General features: G+C 33.9%; 1 protein-coding gene across 1 annotated transcript in view; it reads right to left on the bottom strand.

Annotated features, from left to right (window-relative positions):
* The window catches only part of LOC150106699 (sister chromatid cohesion protein PDS5 homolog A-like), a 670786-nt gene that overhangs the window by 524809 nt on the left and 126628 nt on the right, over positions 1-19349 (bottom strand). Inside the window, exons 7-8 of the mRNA XM_090393290.1 lie at positions 18889-18969; positions 4191-4328 (exon numbers count right to left, since the gene is read on the bottom strand). Coding sequence (XP_090249416.1) covers positions 4191-4328; positions 18889-18969 — 219 coding nt within the window. The remainder of the gene's footprint in view (positions 1-4190; positions 4329-18888; positions 18970-19349) is intronic.

Here is a 19349-nt window from a genome sequence, read left to right as displayed (position 1 = left end):
ATTAGGGGGTTAAACAATTAATGCAGATAGTTTATCACTCCTCTGCTACATATCACAGATATATTCACAATACCCTAGAGGATGCAGCAAGGCCAGTTTGCCTGTTTCTGATTAAATAATTATCTAATTCCATCCCCCCCATGTGATTTGCATTTTCATCCTTCTCAGTACAATCAATCACTGCCTATCCTTCTGATCACTTTCATCTAAGTCCTAGGCCAATCTGAAAATATCGAAACCCCAATAACTTTTCAGAATTTTTCAGAAAGCATTTCAATAAGCTTCAAAATTAATTCACTGCTCTGCTGTTTAGGTCTCTAATAAGAACCAAATTTAGTTTACAGTAAGTATTCAAGTCCTTGCGAATGGCTCCAAAATTTCTAGTACCTTAGTTTTATATTTTTATTATTCAACCATCCCTGTTCTCCCATTATTGGGCTAGCAGAAATTCTCCCAATAATAAAATGATATATATACTGTAAACTAACCTGATAGAATCATGAGGTTTTCAATCAGAGATGTAGAAACTCAAAAAATGCAGTATTCAACAGAGCTTATGATTGCACTTGCTGTACCTATATACCGCTGACTGTCAAAACAACATTCTCAAGTGCAGTAGAAGAGCAATGTTGTTTCTGGATAGCTAAATGCACTTTTCTAGTTACCATGTAATGGAAAGTCAACAGAAATACATATAGAACCCAAGTGAAAAAAACATAGCACAAATGCATGGCACAGTTGTTGGAAAGGGGTTCTGTTGGCTAAGAATGGAAGTGCTAATTTGGCTATGGATGCAAATCAACTTGAAGTAATATATTTTCTTGTATAATGAAACCTGTGGAGTATCCATAACTACAGAATAACATGAATGCCACAGTAAAAATATATTTATATAAATATTTTGTCTTATGTATTGTAAGACATCATCAGTACAAACTGCAAACAACAATAAGGAACTAAATAAGAAAATAGTAGATATTACATACGTAAAATTGAAATCCCTCTAGGTATACAGTTGTGTGTTTGTGGATTAAAACTATTGGGCTGAAAATAATTAAAATTAGTCAAAAATAAAATATATATAAGAGATGCAATTTATTTAATAAAATTCAGGATAACAATTTCCCACATTTTTGGAATAGCAAGGCAGTTGTTACAATTGAGAAAACGTCCGTGAAGTAGAGGCTTCAGCACTTTCTTTGTATAAACGTTCATATTTATATATGCAACAGCTTAGTGTTTTGCCATTGGATTAGTGGTTAGTGTTTTCCATTCCATGTTGTGCCAGGGGCCAGATTTTTAAGGTTTGATAAGACGGATGTAGTCTTGATGTTCAGAGTTTATTTACAAATCTTCCTGTTTGTCCATAGTAAGACAAGTTGCATGAACATGGTACTTGGTACATCAGGTAACATCAGTGGTGAGAGTTTAACTTTTGGAGAAGGTAACAGTTATAAACTCATCAACCAAATTCATAACCAATTTTTATGAATTTGTGTTTAAGGCACTATTGCAGATGATCTCGATGCTTGGGAAGTCTTAGAACTAAATGGTTTTTTGAAAGAATAGGACAAATGGAATGTGCTGTTGTTGGCAAAGCTTTGGATAGGTTTGGTGATGAGTCAGAATAGGTTTTTTATGTTTGAGAGGGTTGGTGATGGAATGGCGCCCTGAAGAAAGTTCCATTCTATCCCTTATCCTCCACCTCACACTGCACTCATGGCAGATAGCCATGATATGCAGTTAATGACCAAAGAGAAAGCTGGCTATCCAATTACAGAGTGGCAGATAGACTGAAGGCAGTCTGCTCAACAGGTCCCTAATGCCACACACCAATCAAAAGTGCTGGAGATGTCCAGGAGAAAAGCATGTTTCTCCAAACCTTTCCATGGCACATGTCCAATAGTGGAAGATGTACACTAAGAGATCAGCCATGGATCCAGATTGGTAGAATCGATACTGATAGTCACTGATTAATGGTGGGGGGTTCTAAGTAGTAGAGGTGCTGGCGATTGGTCGGTAGCTGGACAGCAGACTTCTATTGTTCTTTTTTTGGAATAGGTTGGAATATGTGTTTCCTTGCTTCCGTGATTTGGGATAAGTGCCAGCTAGAAAATTGGATTGAAGATTCTATCCTGAATTCTATTTCTGAGAGAGGATAAGTGTTCACTCTAGAGCATAATGGTTATGTACAACTGGAGAGGTGACATTGGGGCCAGGAGTTTTTTAGCATCCAAATCGTTCAGTATGCCAATATAATGGTCATATAAGGTGAAGTGCAAATCCACATTTTGTAATGAAACAAGAATATGACTGCCCCAAAGTAAATGTGTGTGTTATGCCTTAACTACAGATTCCATAATGATACATACCAAATAGGTTAAGAAAATGACTCAGCTGTATAGGCAAATCATTACAACACATAGAACATTCCTCAGTGAGAAAACTAGCCTTGATATTTGTCATAGGAATTGCTTGCATGCACGCACCGAACACACACACACACACACACTGGAGATTTACTGAAAGTTACTAAAATATTGGTAGTTTCTGCATGTGGAGTGAAAATCCCATAATTCTATTTCTGTGCACTCAAATTATATTATTTTGTAATCAATAGTACACACTTGGCAGTATTGCAATATCTTAAATTTCACTCTTGTGCATGGAGCTTGAAAATACTTTTTTTTTTCCTTTAAGCATATATTTTAAAATTGGTTTATAAACTATTGCTTTTGCAATTAAAAATTCCCAATGCTGGCAAGATAAATTCCTTTCATAATATATTATTTTTTTACAAAAAACTTTGATTTTTATATTAAGACCAAAATTAATGTTCCACTTAATTCAAGAATTAATAAACTTTAATAGCTCTGACTATCCAGAAGAATCTAAAAACATTGAGCTTATGAGATAATCAACAACTTCTTTAATATCTCAAACCTTCGGAGCCTAGATCTCAAAAATAAAATTATGAAATAAGATACATTTTAATTTTTAAAAAAAATTCTATGCAACTCCACCCATGAAAGGTTGTAAACCTACAGTATTAATATCATACATGGACTAAAGTTTTTAATTTTTTGTTGTAATATTTTATATTATTTATTTATTTATTTTGTACAGTCCAAAAACTCTCCCCACCTAGAGAGAGAGTCTGACTTCTCACTTCAAACAAGTGAGAAGTGAGAAGACAGTTTTGCACCAGGCAATGAAATTCATCTTCCACCTAATATCATCCCCAAACATACAAGCCAAAGCAGGATTCAAACCCACAGTCATTAGACAGCAGGTACACTAGACACTTTGCAAACCAAACCACCAAGTTATCTCAGATCTAAAGTAGCAAATTTCCACTTGATGTTGACCTTGGCAATGTGATATTAGATTTTTATTCAAGCTGTTCAGAAAAATAGATATTAGGTTGGTGAATGAATAAAAGGTTAGTTAATACATAAAAAGAACACTGATTTTCCTTATAACAGAAATTACACAAAGATGTGAAGTTTCTTCCTGGAAACATGAAGTAAAAAGAATTAAAAATGGCAAATATACAGAAATTTTAAAGTATCATTATTGGTCTATACTTTGATCTGCATCTGATATGAAAATATCACTGCTTCTGTAAGTGGCAATTCAATAAGATAAAGTATGGCAGTGAAAACTATCCACAAGAATCATAAAACAGTGTTTCACACCTGAGTGTGAACTCACAGAAGAGCTCCTATCTGAATACACATCTGTCTGAAGAAAGTAACCACTTTATTATCATCAAGATCTAAAGGGCACTGCACCACTTTCAGAAATGCTAAACTTGTTACATAGTGCTATTTGTAACAGTTAATTTTGTAGCATTTCAAATAGCTACATTCACGGTTAGGACTAAAATTAGTGTTGTTTAAACCAAAACTAAGATGAAACAACAAATTTTAGGAAAGGATTAAAATCCCCCCCCCCCCCAATCCAAAAAGAACTGCTATATGAATACCAATAGTAAACAAAATTAATAAGTGCTCATGAACTATTGTAAAACATGCACCTAAAAACATAGGTCTCTTTAGTACAATTTATGTACTAAATCAAGCAATGGTTTATGTAGTTTTCAAACACCCTGGATGTTGCATTGCTCTAAAATTATTTTGTAAGCAGGAATTTAAAAGAAATTTTAAAATGTGAATATAATAACTCACCTTCAGTTTAAATTCCAGCTGAGGTAACACAGCCACTAACATACTTGGACAGATAGCATTTAATTCATATATGAGATCATAAAGATGCCGCACCATGTCACTCTGGGTTTTACCAAGAATAAGAGCACTGTTGAAAAACTGAAAAGATAAATAAATTATTGAATTTCTTTTAAATTCATTTTTAAAAACTAATTTAGAAAAAAAAAACACTGTTAATATACCTAAATTAAACTATTTCATTCATTCAAGAAGTTTTTAAAACAACAGTGAGAAATCAAAATTTTGTTTACTTGTAATAAACAAAAAGTTGATATCACATTTCAAATAATATTAATTTTTTGCATGGAAAATCAAGGAATTTTTTTTTCGAAAATACTCATTCACAAATTTCCAAAAAAAAAAAAAAAAGAGAAATTAAGCAACATAAGGTTAAAAGAAATACAATTAAAAAAGACATGTGGATGTTAGCACTTGACAGAGTAATGTCTAGCTGCAGATGTTCTTTGGTACTCTATGAAGACTCATCAATTTTTTTATATGAGACTCTCACAAACAAATTGTAAACCTATTACAACCACAGAGATAAGCTAAGGATATTTTTTATCAATTTTACATATATTTCTATTTACTTTTTATATAAATCAGAAATCTCGTTCTAGAGACCAAACATGGAACTTTTTCAAGCCAAGCCATTTTATCTCGATTTGATACAGTGGGGTGGAGAGCGAAATATCATTATCTAGCAAGGGATTGATTTTAATGTGTTTTCCCAATTCAAGTTTTTTAATTTTTTTTTAAATCAAATCCACCTCACTTTTCGTGTGGATTCAAGTTTTCCAGAATTCTATATTTTGTTTTTTTATCATCAACATCAATTTCCTGATATGAACCCTCAAGGAGGCGTTCAGGCAACAATGACAGGATTACACAATAAACTTTACATTACTAATCAAGTAATGTCAACATTTTTTTTTTCCAAATTAATCTATTACTTGTTAGCATTCCAATATTCTCATATCTAAAATTTCGTTCTTCTAAAGTACTTCTGACTAAATGAATAACACCACCTAGACCTTCGAGTTACTCAGGGTCCTTTTCGTGTCCACTTGGCATCAAACACCTGTTTTGCTGACCTTTTTTCATCATCATCAAATTCCTGACATGTATCCTCAAGAGGTGTACAGGATATTATGATAGTACTTGAAGAAGTTGATCCTCTGTAGCTCAGTCGGCATAGATTAAGCCTGAAAAGGTCAGAAAGACGTGGGTTTCATTCCATCCATGATGAGGGGGAACCCTTATCTGGTCTCGTTCGGTGAAAGATGAGTTAGCCAGTCTCATATGGAGATAGAGGTTTTTTTTTTTTTTTTTACCAAGAAACACTGGTTTTTCGTCCCACAGAACAGACAAACCGGTCCTGTGAACATGCGCACACACATCTACAGACAAAGGAAACTCTGAGAGGCATAGGGTTAACTACCTTATCCTCCAATTACAGTTGAGAAGTCCGAGAATAGTTGCAAGGTCATGGCGCCTGTTAGAACCACTGATCGATGGATGAATGAACATGAAAAATTTACATCATTACTAACTTCCTATCTAAAATTTTCCTCCAAATCAATCTGTTACATGTCAAGACTCCAACATTACCTAACCTTATATTTCTGTCTTCTATGGCACTTTTTACTGTATCAATCCACCTATATCTTGGTCTTCCTCTGGGTCTTTTTCCTGCCAACCCGGAGAACACTTGTTTTGCTAACCTTTCCTCTTCCATTCTGTTTAAGTGACTATACCACCTGAGATTAGCTCTGCTAATATATTTTTGGATGCTAACGATGTCAAGTTCATTCCTAATCTCCTCGTTTTTAATATGATACTGCCATTGATGCTATCTGTTCACACTCCCTAATCTTTCTCAGGACTCCATCTGTGGCCTCTAGTCTTTGGTTGAGTGTTTTATTTCTAACCTAGCGCTCAGATCCATAAGATAAAATTAGTTTGAACACTGTCTTGTATACAGCTAATGTAGTGTTTTGACTAATTTCTCTCTTATTCTATATAAATTTATTCAGCTGACTTCCTACCATACTGAATTTGTTGATTCTGTTGTCTATTTCCAATTCCATATTTAATTTACTGTCTTCACTAAAAATCATGCCTAAGTAGCTGAAATGTTTTACTTGTTCTATAGGTTCTCTATTCACAATGAAGTTGATATTTTCACCGTCTTTGTTTTATTATTGCTGATTTTCATACCAAAGTTATTACAACAGCTATTCAATCTAGTCAGGGAATCTTGCAGACTTGCACTGGATTTATTTAAAAGTATAACATCATCTGCATAAAGTAAAGAGCTGAGATTAACATCTCCAATTTTGATATCAGGTTTAATACCACTTTCCTTCAAATTGGTATTATCATTATCTACATGGGGGGAAAGAGTTCCCCATGTAGATAATGAATAATAGAGGGGATAATGTACATCCTTGTCTGACACCAGATTTAACATCAAACCATCTATATGTACTTTCTTTCGAAGGTCTACAAAACTTAAATACAGATCTTTGTTATATTCCCACGATTTCTCAACTATTTGTCGTAAAGTGAAAATCTGATCCTGAGAGCCTCTATCTGGCTTGAATCGACCTTGCTCTTTACCAAACGTCCCTTCTACAATACATCTCAACCATTTCTTAAGTATATTTGCATAAACCTTACCAGGAACACTCAGTAGAGAAATCCCTCTGTAATGGTCACATTCAGTTTTATTTCCATTTTTGTATATGGGTACTATGAGGAATCTATTCCAATCAAATGAAATTCATCTGTCTGTTCAGGCCTTCTGAACTATGCAGTGCAGCCACTCCAAGATTTTATTCCTTCATACTTGAGCATTTCTAGTCAAATATCACCTACTCCTGCTGCCTTTCCACATTTCAGGCTTTTGATGGGTTTTTTCTAGTTCGTATGGAGATATGTATTCCTAATTGCATGCCTGTTGAGTGTTTGTAACCACTGTAATGTCACTGCTTACTTTATTCTGCAATATTTCGAAGTAATTGCTCCATACATCAAGGATTACATTTTCTCCAGTTTTCATGTCATCTATATCATCTCTAATTCCTTTTAAAGAACTCTTCCCCCCATTTCCAAGTATTTCAATAGCCTCCAGAATATTTTCTCACCTTCCTGATATTTATTTTCTATGTTCTTGCCAAAGACTTCATCATGACTTTTGTTTAGCAGTTTTACACAGTGTTTAGCTTTCTTACATTTGTCTCTGTATTCTCTAAGAGCTCAAGAACTTTTGATATGCTTTCTTCTTTTCCTTCAATGTCTCTTTAACTTCCAGTGTCCACCATGCAGTTCTGATTTTTCTATTTTTGCAGACAACCTCACCACATACCTCTCTGGCCGAATCAATCAATGTTTTCTTCAGGGCTTGCCACTGGTTCCTGTTCTGAAACTCTTTCATTTTTTCTTGAATAATATTGGTGTATTTTTAGTCTACAGATTACATCTGAGAGCTTTTATTTGCTTTAAAACTTTCTTACATGTTCTTCTTTTCAATATGAAATTCTATTTAATCCTGCTCAAGACTAAATGGTGATCACTTTCAACTTAAAATCCTCAGTACACTCTAGTGTCCTGCACCAGTGAGAAAACAACCCTATCAACAATAACATAGTCAATGAGACTTTTCTTATTCCTTGCCTCTTCTCTCCATGTGAATTTATGCACATTTTTATGCTGGAACCTTGTTAGTAATAACCAGTCCATGTCTTGAGCAGAAATCCAAGGTATTTGCCATTATTATTAGGTTTGCTCTTTGCTCCAAATTTTCCCAAAATATTTTTGTATGTCTGACAATCATTTCCTCTACTCTACTATTTAGATCCCCAACAAGGACCAACTTTTCTTTTTTCAATGTATCAGTTGCTTTCTCCAAAGCCAGTCAGTTGCTTTCTTAAAAAATTCCTCCACTTCCACCTTAACAGAACCTTCTGTGGTACCATAGACATAAATAAGTCTCATTGTACAGTTTCCCATTCTGATATTTGTCCACATCACTCTATTTGATATTGCCTGCCATTCAAGAAGATCAGCTTCATATTTTGTGTTGAATACTATAGCTACTCCTTTTCCCTGACTGTTATTGCCTGAATATAACATTTTGTATTTATTGCTTAGAAAGATCTTACCAGTTTTTGTCCTATTTTCATCCTTTATCCAAGTGTAAGCAAACAAAGTTTGTGCGTGAAGTAACTTCATGACTAAGCTACTTGTATATAGAATAGACTTGTATAAAAAACTTTCAACAACCTTAGACCAGCTCTGCTCACACATTCTTGAATGCTAACAATATCAAGTTCCTTTCTAATATCTTCATGTTAAATATAATTCTGCCAGTGATGCCATCTGTTCAGGCCCCCTGATTTTCTAAGAACTCTCATATCTGTTGTTTCTAATCTTTGATCAAGTGTTGGATTGATGGAATTTCCCTTAATGCATAGAATTAAGGGAAATTTCCTATTCTATAAACAAAAGGACTAAGTTTGATATCCCAATTATAATATCATGTCTAATATCACTTTGTTTCATAATCTGATCCATATAGATCCACATGTATAATTTCCTATTATACATGTGTTGGATTCTAATTATGTAGAAAATAAAATAAATGTTGTTTGATTCAGAATCCAACATGAATTTCCATCACAAAGGCTGCGTTTGTAAATATTATTTAATGTAAATAACGTAAATTATAATTTGATATCATATAACTACCTTGATAATATCAAATATTTAATTATTTAATCAAAGAAATGTGTTAATGGTAATAAGATTCTGTATTAAATATTATTAAGCTATTCTATTTATTGTTATATCAATATTATAAAAACTTGTATTTGCAACATTAACTACGCATTTATTGTAAAGCAAATATTCTAATTATTCCTATTTGTGTATAAAGCTTAACGGTATGTAATGACTCAATGTAGTAGTATAACCTTACCTAACATTGGCGAGAATGTTTATGTTTGTCTGTTGTCATGGAGACGCGTGAAATAAACGAGCGCGAGTGGAACAGAGTGTGGGCTAAGGAGAGAATAAAAAGAAAAATATAAGAAGTAGGGGAGTGGGGACAGAAACTTGGAAGTGAAAGGAAGCAAAGGGTAATAAACTACAGAAGTAGAAGTAAATAAAAGGTTCTTAAGGCTAAGAGTTAAGTGGATAATTTTTATAAGTGAGCAAGGACGAAATGAATTTTCTAGTTAGCTGAAAGTGAAATCAGCAGTAATAATAGAAGGAAAATTAATGCTACAATCGGATAAAATAAAAAGCTGGTCGTTTAAGGAAGAATTCTGAATAAACCCAGCTGGTCTAGAATTGCGGCTTATTTCCGATTTGCCTTAAAAAGAACCTCACAGTGTTTTAATTAGTTTATGAGTGGTAACAAGGATAGTTGAAGTACCCTGTAATTGATGTCCAGAATTCTGAAGTGCGATTGATAGTGCTTTAAGTATAACTGTGGATAAGTCTTGTAGATTTGTTTTGTTTTTTTTTAAGTAAGATAAATAAATTCCAAAGGTTTGCTCACAAGATAATTGATGTACTAGGAACTATTTCCGGTAAGGTCTTTCATAGTGTTTTATTTCGTTGCTTGAAGAATTGTGTGTTAATTATGCTATGTTAATGATTATTATGTTAATTAACGTAACTTTAACTGTGGAAACTCTTCGTGATTGAGAGTTGGAGATAAGAATTGTTTGAAAGATATTCTTCAGCTATTAGTGCCTGTGATACTTTGAACTTATAGCATGACTGAGAAATGTGTGAAAACTGATTAGATTGGATGTTCTATTATTTTAATTTAAGTGTAGAAACTTTGCAATCCAGAAGCTGAGAAAGTGCATGTGAAGACTTGGAAGATCGTGCTAATGTGATTAACTTGACTTAATGTTTGACTTGTTACTACTATTAAGAATTAGAAGTAAAATTTATGTATGTGTTATATGACCTATATTAAATGCTTCATTTGTTAATCTAACTATTGTATTTGCCTGAATTTCTTTTTACTGCACCGTTCACAAAAATTCGAATCTAGCGGGAATCCCAGAAAGAAGATAAATACTTCGGCCTGAATGAATGAAAAGACTGCTAACTAACTTTAAATTAATCCTACTATTTCATATAGACTTATCTAAGGATAGAGTGGTGCAGTATAATAGAAATTTCTCTACCCTTGGATTAGTGATCAATTTACAATTAGTTGTGTTTTATTTTATGAAAGTGACTTGTAACAAGATGGCGGATTCGAACACAACATGAAGAAAACAACGTCACGACACATGTCCACAAGGAGATGTGGTTTGCATTATGGGATACTAAGGCAAGTGATGTGAAGTCGTACCACCTTTACCACGAGTTGCCCCAGTCCTGAAAATACTTCAGGCACAAACTTTGTTTGCTTACACTTTGATAGTGGATTAAACCAAGTATATAATTTCTTGGTATCTTTAATTTATACTTTGATCAAGTGCTTTATTTCTAACCTAACTCTCCAATCCATAATTGAAAACTGGTTTGAACAATGTCTTGTATGCTAATTAGTGTTTTGGGTAATTTCCTTCTTAATGAGTAACACCACCTATTATTCAACTGGCACCATATCAGCTTTGCTTTTTCCAAATTTAACATGTCATCCTCACTAAAATAACCATCACACAAATAACCAAAATATTTTACTTGTTCTATAGGGTCTACATAGAAAACTTCTGCTGCATTTCAGAATACAGCTGAAGTTTTCTATGTTCTTGCCTATTTTCATAATTTTGATCTTTTTCTTGCTTTTCATGCCAAATTTGTTACAGCTGTTATTCAATTTAGTTAGATAATCCTGGAGACTTGCACAGTATGTGTTTAGGAATATAACATCATCTGCATAAACAAAAGGGCTAAGTTTGATATCCTAATTCTAATATCATGTCTAATATCACTTTGTTTCATAATGTGAGCCTATAGATGATGAATACAAGTGGAGATAATGTGTATTGTCTTACCCATGATTTTACATTAAACCAAGAAGGAAATACTTCCTGTATTTCCTTCAATTCTAACTGCTGACAGATAACTTAAATATAGACAATGTATTTCTCTGTGTAACATTCCATTCAGAAAAGATCTCTTTCTGCTTTTTAATTATTTTATTCAAAAAAAAAAAAGAAAAAACATAGGATTAATAAAAACTAGATTACTTACATAATAGTAAGAATAACAGTTATACATTCACAATTCTAATCTAAAATAAATTAAAAAAAAAACATTTATATACATATATATTTATAATTATTAAGTGATTAATTTTATAATATATATATAATTAATTTATATATATTATATACAGTAAAACCCCTTTTTTTTACACTTCTCAGGGGACTGATGGAAAAAAATGTAAATAGCAGGAAAGTATAAATAGCAGGAAATGTAAAAAAAAAACATTTTTAAAAAAGGCTAAAAGATGACTTACTGCTAGTATGTGAGTCTACATACTCAATTACAAAATTTAATAACTGAAAATAAATGAATTTAGAATTACATTTATCTATTTAAAAAAAATCATTAATTGTTGATTGTTTTTGCTTTTCGTTTTTTTTTTTTTTTTTTTTTTGACATAGCACCAGATTGCTTTGCATTGAGTTCAATGCTTGACCTGTTTTCTACTATCGTGTTCAAAGTGGACACGGAGAGTCCAAGATCTTTTGCTAAATGCACACGTCTTCCGGCATGCCAATCTACACGTCGCAGAATTGCCATCCTTTCTTCTACCGAAATACATTTTCTGTCTTTTTTCTCCATGTTACTAACATGGATAATCCACCACCGCAAAGCAACTTTCACTTGCTAAATTACGTAGCAGAAATTCTGCAATATCAATTCGTACTGTGATTGAAATATCATGGTATCGCTCATCACTACTTCACGCGTGCAGGTCACCGTGATGGCGGAAACGAAACTTACAGCCAAAACCAACGCCATCTGGGAACAGAAATGCGCATATTTCCGCAGAAATCGATTCGAAAATCAGTATTGCCACCCGAGAAAAAAAAACGCAAATCACGGGAAATAACGTCCACATCAAGTTATTAATGGCAGGAAAACAATATATCATAAGAATAGGCCTTACGACAGGACCAACGGAAAATGACATACATGGCAGGAAAATGTAAATTGCGGGAACGTAAAAACAAGGTTTTACTGTATATATAATTAATTAATTATATATTATATATATATATATTAATTATAATTATTGTATATAATTACACACACACATATATATAAAACCTAGATAAATCAACAATCCTTTTGTGAAAATCAGAGGTAGCAGTAACATTTCTGTGAAAAAGTTTCCCCAGGACTGTTTCTTATTAAGTGAAATAAGCAGTATCAGAACAGCATCAGTAAATAACCAGGGGAAAAAAAAAAAAAAAAAAAAGCAGTCATGAACATATTCCAGTAAGGAATGCAAGCAAAAAAAGTTTTCAAAAAAGTAAGGCTACTGGAGTAAATGATATGCAAATAATAATATGAAAGTAAGGTATAAATGGACTGCATAGTTAAGAAAGTGTGATCGGAAGGTTGAATTCTGATCACACTTTCTTAATGAGAGAAATCAAGCTGAATATGAAAACCAAAGAGAAATTTTCCTTGTGAGTGTTTACCAGGTTTACCAAATACGCTCGCATAAAGTTTACCTTGTAAACTTTATGCAAGCATATTTGAGAAGACACTAAGAAAAATTTGAAGAAAAATCTCAGAAGAACAAGTGGGTCATCATATCTGCTCGCCAATCCTATCCTACGACGGGTTGAGTCCCCCCCCCCCCATCAAGGAAGTTTACAGCTAATTAATACAACTGGATCACCACTCCTTGCTGCATCCCCCTAATGGCAGGATTTCTGAGGTGTGTGTCCACAGGGCTGGTTTGCCTGTTCTGGGGGATGAAAAACGAGAAAATTTGGAAGAAAAATCTCAGAACAAGTGGGTCATCATATCTGCTCGCCAATCCTATCCTACGACAGGTTGAGTCCCTCCCTCCCCCCTCCGCCATCAAGGAAACTTATAGCTAATTAATGCAACTGGATCACCACTCCTTGCTGCATCCCCCTAATGGCAGGATTTCTGAGGTGTGTGTCCACAGGGCTAGTTTACCTGTTCTGGGGGGACGAAAAACGAGAAAATTTGGAAGAAAAATCTCAGAAGAACAAGTGGGTCATCATATCTGCTTGCCAATCCTATCCTACGACAGGTTGAGTCCCCCCCCTCCCCCATCAAGGAAGCTTACAGCTAATTAATGCAACTGGATCACCATTCCTTGCTGCATCCCCCTAATGGCAGGATTTCTGACGTGTATGCACAGGGCTAGTTTGTCTGTTCTGGGGGACAAAAAACCTGAAAAACCCCCTACCTCCGTATGACACCAGCTAACTCACCTTTAGGCGAAAGAGACCAGATAAAGATTCCTCACGTCACTGAGGGGAATCAAACAAAGGTCTTTCTGCCCAAAGGGATTCGTCTATACTGACTGAGCTCTACAGAGGCTCTTTAACAAGTGGGTTTGGGCCAAAATTGAGTTGTCAGAATCAGATATTCACTTTAAAAATGGTTGAGAAATCATGGGAATTTAATAAGGATACATTATTTAAGTTTGATAGATTATATGGGATAAATGGTATATGGCAATACGAGGTCTATATTTAAAGTTCTAAGCCAGCAGTTAGAATTTAAGGAGGTATAGGAACATGGTCTTATGTATAATCAGGTTTTGCACACTATCTCCACTTTCCATCATAATGCAAACCATGTAATGAAGGAATGTCACATTAAACTCAATATCAAAACTAGAAAGCAGCTGGCCATAATTCTGACCAACACTGAACTATAATTTGGTTCTTCACTTCATGCAGATAATGGTATACTTCTAAAAAATCCAGAACAGGTCTTCAGGACTTTATACTGAATAAATACTGTAATAAATTTGGCATGAAATTCAGCAAAAGACAAAAACTATAAAAACAGTCAGGAAGAAACATGGAAAATATCAAGGACTATTTAGGATAATAAGCAAAACTGGCACTATTATAGTATCCTGTGGGGGAAACCAGGTGAACAAATTTATATGTACTGAGAGAGAAATTAGCCAACATATTAAACTAGACATACAAGAAACACTGAATAAGGACTATAGGCCACATAGGAGAGCTTGAGAAAAATGGGGAGATTGAACGGATGGTATCAATGGCAGAAGAATGATAAAAGAGATATTAGGAAGAAATCTGACATTACTAACATTCAAGATATGTGACTGCAGTTAATCTAAAGTTGTACTGTCATTTAAACAAAATGAAAGTGAAATGAATATTAAAACAGTGGAAAATCAATATCTAAGCGGATTGATGTTGTAATTGCTTTAGAAGACTACACAACATAAGATGTGAAAATATTGGAGAAAAACAACAAACTAATCTGAAGGAAAGCTGTTAATAAGAAGTTAGTCCTAAGACAAATGTGATTATGTGGAACTATTATAGTAACCTGTAGAGTGGACGTCCACTTATCTTGATAAAATGGGACCATGAAACCATCACAGTAAGACAATTCACCAGTTTTTTTTTATTATTTTTATTTATTTTTTTAGGTCTATATTTAAAATTATTTAAAGCAGTATTTAGATAATTTTAATCTAAATATGGCTTGATGTTGTCATTATGGTGTTCAAAAAATACATTCATTTTTACTTCAGAAAATGGTATAATAACAAACAACTGTAAGTTCCACTTTGATTTTTAAAAAAAAACTGAAAAAATTTAGCAAAAAAACTTGAATGGAGAATATTTAAGTTAAGGGATATTACATCCCATATTGTTTCTTAGCTGAATAAGAAACTCAAAGAGTTTCATGCTGAATATAGAACCTATATAAAGTTCGGTGATTCCAAGCGTAAGCAAATACCTGGATAGTGCAGCACCTGACCCATTTGGTAGTGCAAACTGAGGCAACTCATAGTAAGGGTGGAGCAAGCTCCGATCACTATTCTTAGTATTTACCCATAATGTGAACTTAGCTCCTAGGAGCTGTATCATTGTTCTACATTATGAGAGAAGGTAACTACCCAGACCGGTTTCGACCTTTATTGAGGTCTCATCAGTGAGTAGGTAGACCTAGTTAATACCAAGTTTGTAGCGAACAGAACTTGCATCCCTTCTATGAGAATTGCCAAGAAGGTGTCCTAATAAATTACTAATTATATGAAGAGCCAAAGGCTTCAATTCGGCGGCACAGGTCTGGCACAAGGACATTAAGTAATAATAATAATTAATAAATAATAATAAATAATAAAATAATAATAATAATAATAATAATAATTAAGTAACCTTCCATCATTTGGTCTATCCCGTGACTTCTGCAACTGGGTCGCCAGTTTTCTCACTGGATGCACACTGCATGTGATGGTTGATGGTTCCCTACCTTCTAACTATGCCACTAATGCTGGGGTCCCACAAGATTCTGTCCTTTCACCCTCCCTATTTTTTCCATACATCAATCACTTGCTTCTAGTTGACCACCAATCTAATACCCACTTTTGGCGACGATGCCGATGGTACATTCCTCCTTCTCACCCAACAAACCACACAACTCATACAGCAACATACTCTGTAAGCCTAAATTCTGATCTCCAAACCATTCTTCAACGGGGCTTGGATAACCTTGCAATTTCAATGCCGGCAAAACACAGTTTTGCCTTATTCCCCCACAAAAAAGAACCACATTATCCCAGCCTTATCTTTGATAATACCTAAATCTCTAAGCAAGATGAGATATCTCTCCTTGGGATTACCCTGACATCAAGACTCTCTTGGCATAAACACATTACAACCATTGCCTCCCTGGCATCCAAAAAATTAGGATTCCTCTTTTGTTCAAGGCATGACTTTACCTTGGACAAATCACAAATTAGCCCATCCATCGAGTACTGCTTGTCCATCTGGAGAGGCACCCATAACAGCTCACTAAGAATACTTGACACAATGCAGAAGACAGCAATAAAATTGTCATTACCAACTCACCAATCCATCTCTTACCAACTCACATCAACTCTTGCACTAATGTTTGCTACACACATCTTCTATAAATATTTCCGTGGTGAATGTTCTTCAGAACTATCCTCAATAATTTCCCCCACTCTCTACCAAATCCACTGAAACACATGCAGCTATCATCCAACGTCCATTCACAGTCAAACTCCATACTTATAGAACAAGTTTTGCTTCCTCCTTCATTCTTACTGTTGCTGTATTATGGTACAGTCTCCCCCCTATATGTTTCCCAAAAAATATAATGCACACACCTTCAAATCCAATGTGAACCTTCCTCCTCCATCATTCCTACTGCTGCTGTTATATTGTGGTACAGCCTTCTTTCCTGCGTTTCCCCATGGAAGACACTGCACAGGCTTCAAATCCAATGTGAACAAGTTCCCTGTTTCCCAATTCTCTTACCATACATGTACTAATGTACTACAGGCTGACCAACCAACCTCTTTATGTATTGGCCCAACATTAAAAAATAAATAAATTAAAAAAATAAAATTAACTACAAACAAAAAAAAAAAAGTAAAAACTCATTAAAAAAAAAAAAAACTACCCAATCTATGGAATCCCAGTTTATTAACTCAATTAACAGAGTTATTATATGAATATAATAAATTTAGCTTAATCCTTTAAAAAAAAAATATATATATATATATATATATATTATATGAAGTTATTCAGTCATTTTCATAGTTGCTTGACAGAGTTGCACTGCTTATTTATGGAGAAAAGAAGAGATCTTTCCAGCTATACTGATGTCTGTGTGACAAAAAAAAAAAAAAAAAAAAAAAAAACATTTATCATATCATCAGGTATCCAAAAAATTGGATACCTGATGATATGATAAATTCCTGACATTCTCTTAAAGGTGAGGAGGGGTGATCATGTTCTTAAAGAATCAATTTTCATGTTTTAAGTTTTGACAATCATTTTACATAAGGCTCAATATGAGAATGAATTCCTAAATACAAGCTTGAATATTCTGTCAATGATCAGACAATTGTGAACGTATTATGACTTTAGTTCATGTCCTTGTAGATTGTTATGACTTCATCAATAATTTCCTTCAGATTTTACATTATGAGTTTTTCTGCAATCTCTATATAACGGTTCAGGTTACGATACAACTTCATTGATGTCAAGGATTTCAACATGAAGTTGAAATCTTTGACATCAATGAAGTATGTAACCTCAAAGCCAAGATTTGCTCTAGGCAGTGCAAATTTTGCAGTTTTGTTTTGTTGGTTGGAGCAACATTTTCACATTCTCCTGAACTTCTGCAAAAGTTATCTTTGAAAACTCTTCCAAGTTCTTTCAATATCAGCTTACCTTTTCCACTGGTAGTTGTGAAACATGATGTTATGGTATTTTGTCTTGATGTTGACCCACTGATTTAATCAATGAGACAGTGTTAGAGGATCAAAAATTACAGGTTTATAAATAATCTTAGATTGTGTTCAAGGTCTAAGCTATGATTTTGTTAAAATCATAATGTGGAGTAAAAATCCAGTGTTGGTGATAACATTATTAATGGTTAATGTTGTGGTAAATACGACCAACAACAACAAATTGTTTCATTCGTGGAAAATACGAAAGCTAAATAAAGAATTCTGTACTTTGAATACTGTTGTTTAATTTGTATATTAATAATAATGGGGATGGTCAATAAGGAATATCAAGTTGTTTGCTAATGATTCTAAGTTAGGACAAGTAATAAGAGACATATCTGATATGGAATCCCTACAGCTGACTTGGACCAACTAAGTGTGAAGGTAAATGTTAACGAATGTCAGTTTAATGTTTCTAACTTTATACATTCTCAAATGAATATTCTTCTAACTGGAAGAATATGCATTTGGGCCTGAAGATACTGCAAGCAAAATAATATATTAATGGGAATTTACTGTAGGTGGTCGATGAAGCTGGTGTAAGGATGATGACGGACTGACAATGAAAATTTAGTCACACTACAAAGGTGGCTGAGGCATGGTATCAGAAAATGCAATAACTATAAAGGAGACAGGAAGACTGTTGAAAAAATCCAGTGGCTAGATAATAACTGGCATAAGGAACTGCATACATGAGAACACATTAAGATGTGGACTTCAGAGTCTGAGGAATAGACGAAAAAAAGAGAGATGATATGAGTGAATCATACAAGTTAGTATGGGTATCATAAAGTATAGTGAAGATAAAGATTTTTCAGCTTGTGGTAGGTAGAACTTGGAACTACCTATGGAATCTGATGTAAAGTGGGTTAGGAATTGTGAGGTCCGGGTTCTTCTCATGGTGTGTTGTGAGTGTGTGAAATGGACTACTGCTAGATATTCTGAGTGAGAGAGAGAGAGAGAGAGAGAGAGAGATAGGTATTGAAGCATAAATGATCAAAAAGGATGGACCCATTTTTGACGAGTTCTTGGACTCCCTGAATGTGATATAAATAATGATAACACATTTCTTAGACATATCATGGAAATGGGAAGGCTCTAATTAATAGAGCCATGCAAAGAAAAAAAAATTAATAAATCTGTTATACTTACTGCTTGAATATAAGGCTCTATTGTACTCGTAGTTCTTTTTAAGATATCCTTTGCTAAATTATATGCATTCTTGTTCTGGGTCTAATGGGAATAAAATATTAATATATTCAATAAAATGTCAGTATTAAAGAGAGAGAGAGATAAATAAGTAAAAACTCTTCTATAACAATCACCACTACAGCTAGTTCACTCACTCTAACAAATTACTGTGAAGTTCCAGCCAAACACAGAGATCACATTCTAAAAGAACTTGTAACAGCAAACTTTATTACACTATTCCTTTAAAGCAACAGGTATGCAATAAACCAAAATGTTGCACACAGATTACATTTTATTCTCAATAGCATTCAAGGAATCAACTGAAATGGTCAAACATCCTCAACAGAGTAACAAAAAAACAAGGGATAATTTTACATCGTCTGGTCTTCTATAATTCAAAATTGCCAAAATTTTCAGCACAA

The sequence above is a fragment of the Typopeltis vanoorti genome, chromosome 5 (assembly GCF_054136105.1).
Source record: "Typopeltis vanoorti isolate ZY-2024b chromosome 5, IOZ_Tvanoo_1.0, whole genome shotgun sequence".
Taxonomy (NCBI): Eukaryota; Metazoa; Arthropoda; class Arachnida; order Uropygi; family Thelyphonidae; genus Typopeltis; species Typopeltis vanoorti.
This window is presented reverse-complemented; position numbering and strand designations above follow the sequence as displayed.